At 48.3% G+C, this 18,253-nt stretch overlaps 1 protein-coding gene across 3 annotated transcripts in view; it reads left to right on the top strand.

Annotated features, from left to right (window-relative positions):
• Window positions 1-17,684, top strand: part of SNX33 (sorting nexin 33) — a 46,007-nt gene extending 28,323 nt beyond the window's left edge. The window contains exon 2 of one of the 3 annotated variants that reach the window (XM_081838976.1): window positions 17,257-17,684. In XM_081838976.1, the coding sequence (XP_081695102.1) occupies window positions 17,257-17,669 (413 nt within the window). In that variant the 3' untranslated portion in view covers window positions 17,670-17,684. Of the gene's footprint in view, window positions 1-2,296; window positions 3,286-7,230; window positions 8,310-17,256 lie in introns of those variants that run through there. The other 2 variants (XM_081838977.1, XM_081838978.1) reach the window with 2 other exon arrangements.
• The last annotated feature ends 569 nt before the right edge of the window (window positions 17,685-18,253 follow it).

Below are 18,253 nucleotides of genomic sequence, written 5' to 3'. Positions count from 1 at the left end.
AGTCCAGGAAACGAGGCTCCCTTTGGAGAGCATTGCCAAAATGCCAGCAGCTGTCACTGCACCTTGTGGCAGCAGATTCCATCTCTTCCTTATGGCTGATGGGAGCAGAGAAGGAGAGAATTGCAGACAATGTGGGCGTCTCTCCTGTTTGCATGCCTCACTAAGGTGACACACACATGGAATCTAAACCACACCTGTGGATTGAAGGTGGGGTTTGGAGTAGGCTGACACTCCCGTGAATCAGGGCAGGGGAAAAGGAGAAGTCATGTTTGAGCTCAGAGGCAAGAGCTGCCTTGTTTCCCACTGAAAAGCGAGGTGGGTGGTGATCCGTGCCAGATGGGTTTGAAAAGGTGGCCTAGGATCATAACCACAGCCAATTTATTGGTGCGCTGCATTTCCCACAAATCCATTTTGCTCACAGCAGTTCAAATCCAGTTTGGCAGTTTTGAACTTCTGAGCTTTGCTTATGGGAGACAAAATAAACATGCTGAATTTAGATCACTCTAGGGCACTGGAAAAATTCCCTATGCAAATCTCCCTAGTTTGCATAGGATTCTCTTCTGGAAAGTTTAAAGTCAAAATGTTCTGGGAAATCTACATCACATCACGGAACCTACTTTATTGTGAGAGTTATCTAACACAGTCCGTATGTTTCATGTTCCAAAGTTCAATTGTCTTTTACAACCACTGCTGACCTCACTGGGCGTGGTAATCCAGTCAGGGAAAAAGGGAGGCAGACTATGTTTAGGGCACCTTTTCTAGCTCCTCCCCCTTTTCAGGGTGAGCAGAGTGGATCCTAAATAGGGCTGCTCAGTCATGGATACAGCTGCCGAGCTGTATTATATACAGCTGCCACTCCAATTGGAGAACAGCCTTCACCAAAAGTGTCATGGACTTTGAAGACATGCAAACTCGGGACGAAAGGGAGAAACATGCTAAGAGCAAGGCATACCCTCACCGTAATCAACCTGCCCAGAAACCTGTGTCCCCACTGTGAAAGGTAGCCAAGGGGTCATCCAGACCAAACCCCGGCAGTTTTAGAAATCCCCCCACCCCGCCATGGCCATCCGGCTGTGTGAGTGCAGGGGGAGGGAGCAGAGGGCCCCTCGAAGTGTCGGTGTGCTACAACTCCCATGAACTCAAGCCAGCATGGCCAACTGTCAGGGATGATGGGAGTTGTGGTACAGCAGCATCTCGAGGTCTCTGGAGCTTTACCCAAACTCTGCTTTCTGTTCTGTAAGATGTTCTTTTTCTGCTGAAGAAAGGCAGGAATCGTATGCGGGGTGGGGGTGGGGGTGTCATGAGGCCAGCTCCATAACTGCTTCCTGGGCTGCCACAATGGATTATATAACCTCCGGTCATCAGTGAGGGAGGACATGAACTCCTAGGGAAGCAAGATCCTGTTTACTTGCACGCAAGTGCCAGGAGGAAAGGGAAAGGACAGCAGGAAAGCAGTGAGTCCCAGCAGCTTCTCAGCACATGGTTTAAAAGCGGGAGTGCAAGTAGATAAATAGGTACTGCTCCGGTAGGAAGATAAACGGCATTTCCATGAGCTGTCTGGTGACTTCTGTTTCAGTGTATCTCAAGAAGTGTGCATGCCACGAAAGCTTTTACCCAGAACAAACTTAGTTGGTCTCTAAGGTGCTGCTGGACAATTTTTTAATTTATTATTATTAAAACAGTTTAAAAGAACAACTTGAAGCCATAAAAGTAAGGCCTGTCCTCAGGTGCCCAAGGCCAGGGTGAGAAGCCGTCTGCAGCATCCCCCAGAATCTGTCACTGTGAAGGCACCAGACTCACTTCTGTGGGTCCCACAGTTCAGGGGCCACCACAGAGAAGGCCCTTTCCCAGCCTGCTCCCACTCCCTGGAGCCAGTGAGGGTAGGAGAATTCACCACCCCTGGGAGAGCAAGCCTATGCGTTCAGTGGGCTTTTGGGGTATTGCAGGATTCTATTTCAGACCTCTTCTATATCATATTCTCTTCTCTGCCATTCTTCTCCTAGGACAGGGCTGGGGAACCTCTGGCTTTCCAGATAGTTCTGGCCTCCCATCAGCCCAAGCCAGCATGCTTAGTGGTCAGGGAGGATGGGAATTCTGGTCCAGCAACATCTGAAGCAGTTCCCCACCCATCTAAGGTTGACAGTTTGTAAAGAAGGGCAAGACGTGGGTATTTCCAACCACATATTCTCTTGGCATCTTGCTAATGTAAACAGTGACATGCTGGTGAATTAATAGAATTAATAGAGGTAGAGGGTATCCTAGTGGCCATCCAGTCTGGCCCCTTTCTTCAATGCAGGAATCCTGCAACTGCAGCATCCCAGACAGGAGGCCATCCAGCCAAGGAGAGGCCCCCCAACCCTGACTGTTAGGAGCTGGATCGGTCTTACTCCCAGGAAAGTAGGGTTAGGGGTAGGATCATTGCTTTTACAATGGTGCAATTGGGTAAGCTTAAGCTCTGGGTTTGATGGGGTGTATCCAAATACCTTAGATCATGATACCCATTTATGCCAATGGGCCTATTCTAAGTACAACTAGCATTGGGTGCAGCCCAATGAACTTAGATGGTGGCTTTTCAACTGTGATCTGGCAGCCCTGCTGCCTTTGTGGGGGCTTTTCTACCCCTGCTGCCACCTGGGGCAGGGGCCTGCCCTAAAGTCCTATACTCAGGAAAGACCAGGAGGCAGGAAAAGTCATGGTTTCCTGAAGTGAGGCAGCATTCTGTTGGCACATGGGAAGCGTCGAGAGTATGCAGAATCTTGCTGAATCTCTTTGTCTAGACACTTATTCTTGAAATTTAGCTGCTTATTTTTGGAATAGTTTCATTTTGTTCTCCTTCAGACTGGCAGAGGGAGGATTTGAGGAGCAAATTAAGCTTGTCTACGTAGGGATTTGGGGGCTGGATTAATTTGGAATTGGTCTGATTATCTGCTTTCTGTTCACTGAAAAAACCCCAAGTCCCTGAGAAGATAACAAGAGTTGGAATAAAGACAGGCAAGATTCAATCCAGAGAAGATTTGGCTGAAGAAAGTAGCTGGAGAGGAGAGCCTAATGCCCAAGAATTTTTAACCAGGTCAGGAAGGGTGTTGCCCCAAATGAGACTGAAGGGAAGCCAAGATTGGGCAGAACATCCTCCATGGAAGAAAATAAGGACGTCCTCCTGGCACTCCTGTTCCCACACCAAGGATCACTCTGCAAGCCCCGTTCTCTTCACAGTTAAACCTAATTGAAGGCTTGGTGGCTTTGCTGTGCCTCCACAATGGGAGGCAGACAGGCTTCTGATCAAATTTGCAGATGACACCAAACTGGGAGGGGTGGCTAACACCCCAGAGGACAGGATCACACTTCAAAACGACCTTGACAGATTAGAGAACTGGGCCAAAACAAACAAGATGAATTTTAACAGGGAGAAATGTAAAGTATTGCACTTGGGCAAAAAAAAATGAGAGGCACAAATACAAGATGGGTGACACCTGGCTTGAGATATGATAGCCATGTTCAAATATATAAAAGGATGTCACATAGAGGAGGGAGAAAGGTGGTTTTCTGCTGCTCCAGAGAAGTGGACACGGAGGAATGGTTCCAAACTACAAGAAAGAAGATTCCACCTAAACATTAGGAAGAACTTCCTGACAGTAAGAGCTGTTCGACAGTGGAATTTGCTGCCAAGGAGTGTGGTGGAGTCTCCTTCTTTGGAGGTCTTTAAGCAGATGCTTGACAACCATATGTCAGGAGTGCTCTGATGGTGTTTCCTGCTTGGCAGGGGGTTCTATGATTCTGAACCCCAGGTGCTGGAAGCCGCAGGAGGGGAGAGTTGCTCTGGTGCTCAGATCCCTCTTGCGGGTTTCCTTTGGAGGCATCTGGCTGGCCCCTGTGAGAACAGGCGAGTGGACAAGGTGGGGCATCCACAAGACTGCATCATAAGATGGCAATCTTTTCTTATTTGTGAGTTAAGTACTTGGGAATAAGTACCATCAAACTTAGAGGATTGTGCTGCACAGTTACCTGGTTTGCAGTCTTCAAAATCTAACTACCTAATACCAATAATTTTGAGACAGAATAAATTCCCTGGTGCAAATGCAGATGCCATGGCAATAGTGGCACAAGTTTTGCAAGCAGATGTGAACGGGTGCATGCAGTGAGAAAGTACAAAACCCAATCAATTATAGATGGGGAGTACATTGCAAATGACAGCAGATGGCCTGGTTTCTGCACTCTTCCAATGCTATCCCTTCTTTTTGTGCCCAGAAGATGCGGTTTTATGCCTGAGTAAGTCCGAAGGGTGGCCACTGTGCAGCAGCGAGAGCAGAAGGCAGTCCCCTGTGCCTGGCTCGTGTATTAGGCAGCCCATCTAAATTATTTATTGCCCAAAACTGGGTTATTTCTTCATTTGCATTAGCGTAAGGTAGCAGCTGGATAGTGAGGACTCTTGGCTTCATTCTTTATAGATTCAGAATCTTGCGAACACGAGGAGAGTCCTGCTGAAGTCCGTAGTGGCTAACGGGATGCCTCTTGCTTGCTTGGGGGCTGGCCCAAGACATTTTGTTGCCTGAAGCAAAGGATAAGATGGTGCCTTCCTCTCCTTCTGCATGCATCTTCTGACGAGACCAGCAGTTAAATTTTATTTGTGATTATGGGGCAACATCTTCCACTGTACCTGAGGGTTGCAGACTTGCTTAGGGGCTCCAGAGCAAGCTACTTGAGGAGACCCTGGGAAAATGGAGATGGCTACGGCCCCCAGATTCTCATTCTGTCTAATGGTAGGGCCAGCCTTGTTCTTGGCCTTGTCTTAGACCAATAGTCCTTTTCACTCGGGTGGCATTGATGTTAGCCAGCCTTCCAAGCTTGGTGGTTGAGACTCCCCCCAGTTATAAGTCATGGTAATCTGAGCAAATAAAGAACCATCTCCCTATCTCATGCTGGAACTGCTTCTTTAATATACCCCAAAAGAGAGCATGAGAGATGTTTCCTGTAAGAGCTTCATCCATTTCCATATATCTGGTGATATTTCTGGGCTGTGTGTGCTTAAAGAAATACTAGAAAATATATTGGCATGCTCACCCCACTTCTCCTAGCTAGCTAGGAGATTAATTAATTAATTAATTAACTGCTTGATTGTAAAAAAAAACAAAAAAAGCAGTTTGCAGAAAAGATATGTTTGAGCAGACCACATATAGGATTCCACTGTTAGTAAACTTTAGATCAACCACAGTTTTCTAGTTTAAGTGCAACAGGAAACTATAGTTAACTGTAGCTTCCTGGCTTTTTTGCTTGCGTGGGCAAATGCACAAAGCTTGTTTATATCAAAGGTTATTGATATGACAATCCAAATGTGGCCCCTCTCTGACTTTCCCGGTCTGTCTTGCTTGAAGTCAAACTGCACTTTTAATTATTTATTTCCACACTTAAGAACTAGATTGCATCATGCTTAGCTTGGAGAAGGGGGACAGTGATTTTAAGGAAGATATAAGGAAGTCAAGAAGTCAAAGCAAGATCAGAACACAGAGCAGTCTTTTGGCAACCTTCTGGTTCCAAAATTAACTTAAGCCAACAAGAAACCCTGACCTGTTAAGGCCATGGTAAATATTGTGGTAATCATTACTACCTTGGAATGTGAGACAGTTTATTTGAGATGGTTAGGTAGAACTGAAATGGTTTGCATTAGCGTAAAATAAGAATCAGAACGACTGAGAGCAGGTTTAGGCACTAGTAAAAAATAAAATAAAAAATGGGCCCCTCAGCAAGGGCGGAATGGCTAATTTTTATTTTTTTTACAAGGCTATAAAATAAATGTGCAATTTTATTTTTATGTTAAGAATAGATATGATAATATTTGTACTTGTTGAGAATATTAAGATCCTAATGACTAATATCAATAATATCAACACCCCCATGATTGTAGTCAAACAAACCTTATACTTTAAATGTTAAACTTGTACATGTAACACAACACAATGTGCACTATACAACTTTGTTGCATTTGCACAGTGTTCACTTAGAAAAACATACAAATGCAACTGTGCATAGTAAGATGTGTCTGGGCTGTCACACTGTCAAAGTGCAGAATCAAATATCTGTATAGAGTTGAAAATGCTTGGTTCACAGCACAAGTTTACAAGAATGTTACTCAGGATTAAAAAAATTCCTTCCAGTAGCACCTTAAAGACCAACTAAGTTAGTTCTTGGTATGAGCTTTCGTGTGCGTGCACACTTCTTCAGATACACAATAAGAAGTGTGCATGCACACGAAAGCTCATACCAAGAACTAACTTAGTTGGTCTTTAAGGTGCTACTGGAAGGAATTTTTTTATTTTTTTATTTTGTTTTGACTATGGCAGACCAACACGGCTACCTATCTGTAACTGTTACTCAGGATTGTGCATGCATTGGACATTAACTGTATATTCTGTTGAGAATTACATAAAACATGCCAGATAGTCAGGCACCAGAAAATTGTACCAGGTCCCCACACCCCGCTCTCATTGGCCCTGATAAAAATGTGCCAGGTATCCACTTGCAATGTTTCTCAACCTTGGGTCCCCAGCTGTTGCTGGACTACAACTCCCATCATCCCAAGCTAGCAGGACCCGTGGTAGGAGATGATGAGAGTTGTCGTCCAACAACAGTTGGGGTCCCAAATTTGAGAAACACTGATAGAGGAATTAATACCCAGTTTATTCTGCAGCCACTGAGCGTGCTCAGTCCTCATTGGACTGTTTTCAGACTGTGTTCTCATTTCTGCTTCTGTAAACCTCAGGTTTTCTGATGGTGTTTCCTGCTTGGCAGGGGGTTGGACTCGATGGCCCTTGTGGTCTCTTCCAACTCTATGATTCTATGATTCTATGATCCCTTGGGCCTGGGTGTTCATCAGTTTTGTTGAATTAATTAAACTAAATAGCTTTTATTGGATTTTGAATAAATGTGCAATTAATTGTTACTGGTCTGAATTTTACTGTGTTAATATCTTCCTTAGTGGGTCATGCAAACTGCTATTTTGAATGATGTTTTTATAGGGTTTGATAGGGGGCACTGGGGATGAACCAAAGGGGTGGGGGGGTCGCCCAAAATGAAGTTGGGAACCACTGGTTTAAAACAACTGTGCATTCATAAAATCACATCCAAAGCAAACGGTGCCTTTTAAAAGGGGAGACCGAGGATTATGAGTGGGTACCCTCCATCTAATGGTGTTGCCTTTGCTTGCTGTCTCTCTCTGCCCCGCTCCCCCCTGGGCAGGTGCCTTTGCCAAGGTGAAGGAGAGCCAGAGGATGAGCGACGAGGGGAAGATGGACCAGGAGGAGGCAGACGGGATCCGCAAGCGCTGCCGCGTGGTGGGCTTTGCCTTGCAGGCGGAGATGAACCATTTCCACGAGAGGCGCATCTTGGACTTCAAGAGGATGATGCAGTCATACCTCAAGCAACAGATCATCTTCTACCAGAGAGTCAGTCAGCAGCTGGAGAAGACCTTGCGGATGTATGACAGCCTCTAGTACCTCCTGGCTCTCATTTGCCTGGCAGGAGGATGAGCTGGGCTTGCATTTTCCTCTGTGCCTGGACAAGAGTACATCTGGGCATGAGAAGTGTGCCTTCCTACCAGGCTTGTACTTTTAAGGGGGTTTAGGAATGGGAGGGTGAGGTGGAGGCCTCATTGCCAGGTGGACTTGGGTGCCTTCAAGGCCCCTCAGTATGCACACAATCAAAAAGGGAAGCTTGCAGCACCAGCAACCCAACTCCATGTTGTAGCTTCTCTCTTCATCCGAACTGAACGGAGAGGCAAAATGGCATTCCAGCGAACACACCATCCTGTCTTCCTCTGCTCAGGGTTTGCTGGCTTCCCAATCTGCATTGTTTACAGAGGAAGTGAGAAAATATGTTTTGTAGACGAATTGGAAACAGAACTTTTGTCATCTTAGATTTTATTATTTGTTTTCTGCTGCTTCTCAGGCTTGATCTTCTAGAGTTTTCTCATCCTAATTGTTCCCAGTTCCCCACTGAATTGGTGAATGAGATCAGGGTTGTTTGCTGCTTATCACAACAGTACTTTCTAGATAGGTTGTGGTGAGCTTAAATAAGTGTTTTTTTTAAAGGCAGAGGGATTGGAATGTAAATTTTGGTGCAACAGAATGGATCTTTTTGGGAAATCACACAAACACACAAGGTATCAGCACCTTTGTATTTTTTTTCTAAACTGTCCACAGAGATAACTACAGGATTATTATTTTTTGTATTCTAAAATCAAAACAATACTTGGGAACCACAATTTTTGTGTTCTGCTTGGTTTGTTACTTAAAGTGTATTTTGGGGCAAAATTCAAAGGGTCCGTTGTATCGTCATTAATTAGTTTTTAAAAATGGGTGCAGGAGCTTTTGTTTATGGTGAACTGGGGCAAAGGATGGTCTGAAAAAGGCTCAGACATGTTGACATGCTGCGTTGCCTTGGCAGAGGGAGGCTGCACAGGGGGGGAATCCCATGTGACTCTTTGTACTCAGGCTAGTGATATGAAAGGGTGGGTGGCCCCTATTTCTATCCTGCTCTTCCCCCTCACTTCCCAGGAGCTGCCAGCCTGTGGCTGGAAATGCAACCAGCACAAGCCCTGGCTGAGGAGCCTTTGCTCATAGCCTGGGGACGAGACTCGCTCTTGACATCTTGAAGATCATAACGCACTCCCTGAACTCGGGATGTTGAGCCCATTCTGGACAAGCTCCCGAGGGCCACATTTCAGGGGTGGGCAGAGCCAAAGGCAACAGTGGGCAGAGGAAACATGAGGCTGGTTTCTACACACTCCTCTTTTATCCTCCACCCAAAGAAGTAGGAGGCAACATGGGAGTTTCAGGATGCAATACATGCAGGAAGGCGGGGGGGGGGGGCTAAGAGAAGGGGGCGGGGCTGGGGAGAATCCCATGTGTCAGATAAGTTCCCCACCCACATCAAAGCATGCACGTTGATGCACAGGGATTACATGACCCTTTGATTCCCTTCCAACTCTGTATAATTCTATGATTCTGTGAACTTTTTCAGGGTTCCTGAGAGCATGAAATGAGCTGGAGACACACAGTCTGATCTGAGCTTCAGCCGAACACCATGCATGCCTCTCCCTGCCTCCATGTCATCAATGCACATTCTACAGCTTCTAAGAGGCACTTGGACATACTGAAATGCCTTGTAATGAGAAAGGCTTTTGGTCCCTGTGGCCCAGTATTGTGGACTCTGATTGGTAGGGTCTCCATAAGGGCAGTAGCTCCGTGGTGGAGTGTCTGCCTTGCCTGTCCAAGGTGCCAGGTTCAATCTCCAGCATCTCCAGGTTGGACCAAGGATGCCTCCTGTCAGAAACCCTGGAGAGCTGCTGCCAGTCAGTGTTGACAATATTGAGCTAGATAGACCAATGGCCTGACTTGGTATAAGGCCATTTCGTATATTCTCATTAAAGAGTGGTCATTTCCAGCTGTCCCACTTGAGAGCCATCTAACTCGGAGAGCCTTTGGCCTTGACAGTGCCAGGGGCTGATGGATTTGAGAGTCACAGGTTTGCTATCCAGATGTGCTTGGACTCAAATCCATCAGTCCCAGCCAGCATGACCAGGGATGACAGGAATTGTAATTCAGCAGTTACTGGAAGGCTGCAGATTAGTCACCCCTGTTCTAACTGCAAATGATTCAACCTGGGGCTCTGCATGCAGAGCATGTGCTTTATTGCCAGGCGAGATGGTACTCCTGTAACCACCTTTTGCATTTCCTGTGGCTCACCAAGCATAGTCATGCATATTCAAGTGTGTGTTTCCTCACCCTTGCAGAAGCTGTTGCAGCATCTGAATCCTCCCCAAATGTGAATTCTGAGCAGGTGTGGTCAGTAAGAAAGTGGGAGGGGCAGAGAGGGGTGGGGGGGGGGGAAGAGGACATATTTGCAAATACTTTGGAAAGGGGAAACAGAGGCAGATAGGTATGTCTGTGTCAACCTTGATTAGCAAGCCTGGACTTGACATGAAGAGATTTCAGAACGGAAAGGATTTGGCAGCAGTGATGGGAGGCCTCCGGCCAGATAGGGGTGCCCTGCAGTCACACCCAGCCGATGAACCAGAGATTCAACTTCCTCGCTGCAGTGGATTGGGAAGCAGTGGATTGGGGTGGGAGTGGGCGAATGCAGGAAAGGGAGCAACGACAGGAGCAAAGAGCTACGGGTGGAGCGTGACCTCTTGTTATTCAAATCTACTTCACAATTGTGCCTACAAGACAGGATTCTGAGAAGAGGGGTGGATGTCCATGTCCGTAGGTATAAATTGCTTCCAGGCAGGCGCCTTTCCTTGGCTGATTGGGAGGATGTCAAAGTTAGTGGAGTTAGTTACTGTCAACACTTGCTGGCTGATAGATTGGCCTGGTGCGTGGGCTTTGTTTTCTCAGGGAAATATTGAGAATAAATTACAGCATAGAAAGGAAACCAGGCCTGGCTTGGACTTACTCCAGAGTTTCTCGCGGTACCAGAATGTTGTTTTAAGCCTTGAGTCAGTAACTCCTGCTGCTGAAAAATGCAGAGAAGCAACAAGTAATTTGCTTACCGATGTTCTTATGTCAGCATTGTGATTTCCATGTCATTTTCATAAACCAGGCAGACCCAATGTGCACCAGTTCTGCATCATGAATTTCCTGTCCCAGTCAAAATACCACACAGCCCTGGCACAGTGCTTATGCCTAGACCTCTGACGCATGAGGCCTCTGGAACAACAAGCTTCCTTCTACTTGTGCTCCTGTTTCAGATCATTTAGCCCGTTCTGAAAGAAGAGTTTCAAACTTCTGTAATCATGAGAACTAGACACTTAAGCCAGCAAACAAACCTCAGATCGTCTTGCACACTTTGATTGCACACTTTGGATTCTAAGACAGTGATGGGCAGCCTCTGGCAGAGGCAGATTTAGGTTCAGTTGCACTGGACACAGAATCTCATGGGGCCACAATTATGATGTAGAATGGAAGACTAGAGGTCGGGGTGCCAAATTTTGGCATCACACACACGGCATCACTGAAATTTGAGACCCCGAGGTCTGCCACTGCCCATGGCTCTTTGGATGTTGCTGCAATGCAACACCCATCATCCCTCACAAATGTTCCTGGGTTGCTCTGCTACTTTTGCCTGGCATGTGGCCCCTAGAAAGTTGTCCAGAGGGCAGTGTGACCCTCAATCTGAACCCCCACCCCATCCCTGGTATAGGATGATGTTGGTCTCCAGGATCCTCAAGTCTGAGCCAGCATGGGCAATGGTCAGGAATGATGGGAGTCCAACAACACAATGGGTATACAGGGTATTCTGTGTTTTTGTTTCATATGTTTATGTTGTGAACCACCCTGTGATCTTCGGATGAAGGGCGGTATACATATTTAATAAATAATGATGATGACATTAATGATAATATCTGGAGGGCCAGAGTTCTACTGCCCTGATCCAACCAGTCTTCCAATATAGCATCCCTTACAGAAGTGTGTGTTTCCAGGGGGGATGGATTTCTCAGTGGATTTTTGCTAGCAGCAGCAGGGCAGGACCCTGGCAATGTCCCCTTCACCCACTGCGTAACTAAGTAGCTATGAGGAACTTGACAGCTCCACCTCCTATTTTAACCCTGCCAGCTGGAAGGCGGGCAGCCATCTCTGATTATGTTCCCTTCCCTGTCCTCCATATCATCAGACCCAGTTTCTGACACGATGGCTGGGATTTTGAGCTGGGATTCACTAAGCTTCATTCACAGAGGTGGAACTTGCGGCCCTCTGGTGTTGTTGAGCTACAACTTCCAACAGCCCCAGCAAGTGTGACCAGTGGTCGGGGCCAATGGGAGCAACATCCAGCAACATCGGGGGGGGGGGCATGCAAGTTGCCCCATATATTCCAGCTCTGCTAACCCTGGAAAGAGAGAGAGAGATGCAGAGCACTGAAGCATCACCTACCCCTGACTACAACACGACAACCACTGCTGCAATTTCACCAAGCAACACGCACACAGTCTCGCTCCAGAGAGGTTGACCTGCTCCAGGTTGGAGTTTGCAGAGGACAAGCTTTGATGGAGTCCAGGGTAGTTTGCAGGAGAACAGGACCATGGTTAGCTCCCTGCAGAGGTGGCATCTAAGAGCAGAAGAGCAGGTGTTGCTCTGGCAATAGACTACAGACCACTTCCCACTTATGTGGGGGTTACGTTTCTGGCCCCCTGTGCAAAAGTGAAAGCATATAAAGTGGGGAGCATTCTCTAAACATTCTTTAAAAGTCCTCTGCTACTCTCGTTTCAATCCATATCAAAAAATACTATATCCAAAAATATCCACAACTCAGATTGAAGCTATAGGGCTGGCCAGAGGCCGGAGGATGTGAGGGACAGTGGCTGCTTCACTAGAGGTGCCAGCTTGTGAGGGTGATTGGGGGGGCAATCTCTAGAATCCCAACCATGGGAACTTAGCAACTTCATTTAAGGAAAGATTAGAAAAATTCATGGAGGTGCTATTATAGGCACCTTCAAATATCTGAACAGCTGTCATATGGATGATGGAGCATGCTTGTTTTCTGCTGCTCCGAAGAGTAGGATGGCTTCCTGACCAAACATCAGGAAGAACTCTCCTTCACTAGAGGTTTTTAAGGAGAGGTTGGATGGTCATCTGCCAGGAATTCTTTAGCTGAGATTCTTGCACTACAGGGGGTTGGACTAGATGAGCCTTGGAAGTCCCTTCCAACTCCAAAGTCTGTGATTTGTTCTCCATCCTCCTAGTCCATTTTCCTTCTGTGATGTGTTTTTTTCTTGTGTGTGTGTGTTTTTAAAATTAAGCCTGAGGGTAAGGACCATTAATAATAAAGCAACGTGTAAGTTGCTGTGGGAGCATTTTGGGGCTTAAGAGTGGGATTAATAGTTGATACAATTAATACAGAGTACAAATAAGTAAATAATAAGGCTATCAGTGGCCTTATTATTTAGTCTTTGTGGCTAAATGCTACCTCCAGATTCTTGACCGGATGAATACTAGAATCAGCAAGGGATACCCACATGACCTGAAAGTGTTGCTGTGCAATGCCAGGTCAATGATTCATAAGACCACTGCCATCCATGACTTGATCATGGATGGAGGACTTGACCTGGCATGTGTAACAGAGACTTGGTTGGATGAAGCAGATGGGCCTGTCCTTGCCGCTGCTTGTCCACCAGGTTTCTCTTACGCACAGCAACCCAGGTCATGTGGGCGGGGAGGGGGGGTTGCAGTGATTTTTAGGAAGTCATTAGTTTGCACCAGGCATCCTATTGGGAAGACCCAGTTTTCTGAGTGCATGTTCTGGAAGTTGGGCAATAGGGGCAGTACAGGATTCCTTTTGGTGTACCGACCTCCCCGCTGCACCAAGGATTCCCTGCCCGAGCTGCTTCAGGTCGTGGCGGATGTTCTCCTGGAGACACCTAGCTTGGTCGTCCTAGGGGATTTTAACATCCATGCCGACACGACCTTACAAGGGGCCGCTCGGGACTTCGTGGAAAGCATGGCCTCCATGGGGCTGTCCCTGAATAAGTCAGGCCCAACCCATAGCCTTGGACATGCCTTGGACCTGGTGTTTACCTCTACGGATGTTGGTGATCTGACACTAAGTAAAAGTGAAACAAAAGAAGTGCCATGGTCAGACCACTTCCTGGTGCAACTGGACTTCTCTGCGACCCATCCCCTCTGCAGGGAGGTGGGACCGATTCGGATGGTCCGCCCCCGCCACTTAATGGATCCAAATGGTTTCCAGAGAGTGGTTGGGGATGCTTTATCCCATGTTGATGGCCTTTCAGCCGATTCCCTGGTGGCCCGCTGGAATGTGGAGTTAACCAGGGCTATTGACTGTTTGGCTCCGAAGCGCCCTCTCCGATTGCATGAAGCCCGGAGAGCCCCGTGGTTTTCCACGGATCTGAGGGCAATGAAACAATCGTTGAGACGGCTAGAGCGCCGGTGGCGGATAACTCATTCTGAATCTGACCAGACACGGGTTAGAGCTCAACGTCGAGCCTACCAAGTGGCGATAGCGACGGCGAAGAAGACTTTCTTCACCGCCTCTATTGCATCTGCAGAAAACAGCAGCAGGAGACTCTTTCAGGTGGTTCGCAATTTAGCGGAACCACCTGTAACATCGGGGCCCAGTACGGGCCACATGTTCTCCTGCAATGATTTTGCAAATTTTTTTGCAGATAAAATTGCTCAGATTCGGGAAGAAGTAGACTCCACCGTGGGAGCAGGGCCGGGGCGGGAGAGTGCTAGAGTCCTGTCTGGTCAAGTTGTGTGGGATCAATTTCAATCTGTTACCTCCGAGGATGTGGACAGGCTGCTTGGACGAGTGAAGCCAACCACCTGTCTCCTGGATCCTTGCCCATCCTGGCTTATAAAAGCTAGCCGGGAAGGACTGAGCGATGGGCTTCGTGGGGTGGTGAATGCTTCCCTCCGTGAGGGAGCCTTCCCAGACCCGCTGAAAGAGGCGGTTATTAAACCGCTTCTTAAAAAACCATCTTTAGATGCGGCCACAATGGCCAATTATCGCCCAGTCTCAAACCTTCCATTCTTGGGCAAGGTGATTGAGCGAGTGGTTGCTGAACAACTCCAGGCACGCCTGGAAGAAGCGGACCATTTGGATCCCTTCCAATCGGGATTCAGGCCTCATCATGGGACTGAAACTGCCTTGGTCGTGCTGGTTGATGATCTCTGGCGGGCTAGGGACAAAGGTGAGAGCTGTTTCCTAGTTCTGCTGGATCTCTCAGCGGCGTTTGATACCATCGACCATGACATCCTTCTGGACCGTCTTGAGGGGCTGGGAGCTGGGGGCACTGTCATACAGTGGTTCCGCTCCTTCCTCCTGGGCCGTGTTCAGAAAGTGGTGGTGGGGGATGAGTGTTCAGACCCCTGGCCGCTCACTTGTGGGGTGCCTCAGGGTTCTGTCCTCTCCCCCATGCTTTTCAACATCTACATGCAGCCGCTGGGAGGGATCATCAGGAGGTTTGGGCTGGGTGTTCATCAGTATGCAGATGATACCCAGCTCTACCTCTCTTTTAAATCAGAACCAGTGAAGGCGGTAAAGGTCCTGTGTGAGTGTCTGGAAGCGGTTGGAGGATGGATGGCGGCTAACAGATTGAGGTTGAATCCTGACAAGACAGAAGTACTGTTTTTGGGGGACAAGAGGCGGGCAGGTGTGGAGGATTCCCTGGTCCTGAATGGGGTAACTGTGCCCCTGAAGGACCAGGTGCGCAGCCTGGGAGTCATTTTGGACTCACAGCTGTCCATGGAGGCACAGGTCAAATCTGTATCCAGGGCAGCTGTTTACCAGCTCCATCTGGTACGTAGGCTGAGACCCTATCTGCCTGCGGTCTGTCTCGCCAGAGTGGTACATGCTCTGGTTATCTCCCGCTTGGACTACTGCAATGCGCTCTACGTGGGGCTACCTTTGAAGGTGACCCGGAAACTACAACTAATCCAGAATGCGGCAGCTAGATTGGTGACTGGGAGCGGCCGCCGAGACCATATAACACCGGTCTTGAAAGACCTACATTGGCTCCCAGTACGTTTCCGAGCACAATTCAAAGTGTTGGTGCTGACCTTTAAAGCCCTAAATGGCCTCGGTCCAGTATATCTGAAGGAGCGTCTCCTCCCCCATCGTTCTGCCCGGACACTGAGGTCCAGCTCCGAGGGCCTTCTGGCGGTTCCCTCACTGCGAGAGGCCAAGTTGCAGGGAACCAGGCAGAGGGCCTTCTCGGTGGTGGCGCCTGCCCTGTGGAATGCCCTCCCATTGGATGTCAAGGCGATGGACAACTACCTGACATTCAGAAGACATCTGAAGGCAGCCCTGTTCAGGGAAGTTTTTTAATATGTGACATTTTAGTGTATTTTTTATCTCTGTTGGAAGCCGCCCAGAGTGGCTGGGGAAACCCAGCCAGATAGGCGGGGTACAAATAATAAATTATTATTATTATTATTATTATTATTATTATTATTATTATTAAATAACATAAGCACCTAGTAATGTAAGAGGAGCCTGCTGGATCAGGCCAGTGGGACCCTTCTAGTCCAGCATCCTGTTCCCACAGTGGCCAACCAGATAGAATTGAAAGGGAAGCCGAGAGTCGTCAGAAATCTCCATGAATTTGTCTAATCCTCTACTGCATTTTGTGGTAGTGAGTTCCATGGTTTAACTCTGCACTGTGCACAGAAAAAAATCTTTTATCTGTCCTGAATCTTCCAGCACACAGAGGGAGCAGGCTCTGGATACCAGTCTGTGGGGACCTCAGGTGAAGAGGGCCATTGCCCTGACAGGCTTCCCAGAGGCATCAGGTTAGGAAGTGGAAATGTGTTGGATTTGCTTACAGACTCCATGCTGTTGTTGTGCAAGAGGGCTTAACAACTTGTTTGTGCCACATGTTGGAACCAGACGTTCCAAGTCTGCCTGTCCTCCAGCTCCCTCCCTTCAGATCACATTCTTTCTTTCTGACCGAGTCTCAGGGAATCAAACACCCTTTCCCTCCCCTCTTGCTTGCAAGGAGAGGCAAGCAGGAGGAAGCCTATTTTCCCGCTGCTGCTGCTGCTGCTAGTGAAAGAAAGTTAAACAATAAGAGATGCAGCTCTGGAGACCTTCTCTTAAGAACCAAAGCAGAGCATCTGCTGGATCCGGCCAAAGGGGTCCAGCTGGTCCAGCCTCCTGTTCTCACAGTGGCCAACCGGATGCCCCCAAGGAAACCTGCAAGCGGGATTTGAGCACAAGAGCAGCCCTCTCCCCTCCTGTGGTCTCCCTGTTGCTCCAGCTTCAAGACGTAGCGCAGACGCCGACTCACAGAGAGACTCACTGACTGGCCAATGAGCTCAAGAGCCCAGACTGCTGAGCTGATATCCCTTAATCATCTATAGAGGGCACTGGGCTGTTGCCATAGCAACTGGCTTAGTTAACATTGCACCTGCTGGCTTATCTGAGACTGAGGTGATTCGTGTCCATGAAAAAATAGCCCTATCCTCTATGTCCAGCTGCTCCTACATCTCTCTGAGATGTCTGGGATTGAATTTGTGGCCTTTGCACAAAGCAGATGCTCTGCCACTGGGCCATGGGCCTCCCCCCAAGTCTTCCTGGGAAAGGGTCACCAGTATCCCTGCAGTTTGCGATGGTCTTCCAGTGTCATGCAGGTCACAAAGGGATGTTTCCTATTGGCATATTATTATTTTTAAAAAGACCCATGAACAATGGGGTTCCACCAGCTGCTCTGCTGCCTGACCGTATTCCTCCTGGTCTCTTCCTTATCAGGTCTGCTTCCCTCCACCTTATCTGTGATGGCCTGGGAATCCGATTCAGAGGCTGAACCGGAAGAATCCCAGCCTACACAGGAGTTCCTGCCTCCAGGGCCGGCTGAGCTGGGGCAGGGCCTTGATCCTGAAGCGCCTGCACCTGTGCCGGATCCTCAGGAGCAGGCACCAGGTGAATCAACTCTGGCTCTGGAGGTGATTGAGGATGCATTGCCTACAGGTACGCCTCTCCCAGCCCTGTCAGGGGAAAGTGAGTCTTCCCCTGGGTCCAGTAACCCACCGGCCTCTCCTGAGCTGCAGAGGCTCAGGGCAGAGAGGCGGAGGGAACTGGTTTCTCCCAGGAGGAGTGCTCGCCTTAAGGCCAGGAGAGGCGGGTCACCTGGGGGCCAGGACCGCCCCTGGCCTCAGAGATGATAAAGGCCAGTCAGCTCAGTCCCAGGTTGCGGGAGCAACGTTGATGAAGAGCTGTTTCAGCTAGCACCCAGTCCTGTTCCCCCGGAGTTCCTGTCCTTGCCCGGCTCCTCGCTGTGGAGGACCCCAATGCAATTCTGGGCTGCATCAATAGGAGTATAGCATCTAGATCAAGGGAAGTAATAGTGCCACTGTATTCTGCTCTGGTCAGACCTCACCTGGAGTACTGTGTCCAGTTCTGGGCACCACAGTTCAAGAAGGACACGGACAAACTGGAAGGTGTCCAGAGGAGGGCAACCAAAATGGTCAAAGGCCTGGAAACGATGCCTTATGAGGAACGGCTAAGGGAGCTGGGCATGTTTAGCCTGGAGAAGAGGAGGTTAAGGGGTGATATGATAGCCATGTTCAAATATATAAAAGGATGTCACAGGGAGGAGGGAGAAAGGTTGTTTTCTGCTGCTCCAGAGAAGCGGACACGGAGCAATGGTTCCAAACTACAAGAAAGAAGATTCCACCTAAACATTAGGAAGAACTTCCTGACAGTAAGAGCTGTTCGTCAGTGGAATTTGCTGCCAAGGAGTGTGGTG

This window comes from Podarcis erhardii (genome assembly GCF_964252035.2).
Source record: "Podarcis erhardii genome assembly, chromosome: 14".
Taxonomy (NCBI): Eukaryota; Metazoa; Chordata; class Lepidosauria; order Squamata; family Lacertidae; genus Podarcis; species Podarcis erhardii.
The sequence above is the reverse complement of the archived record's forward strand: the minus strand, read 5'-3'. Positions and strand labels throughout refer to the sequence as shown.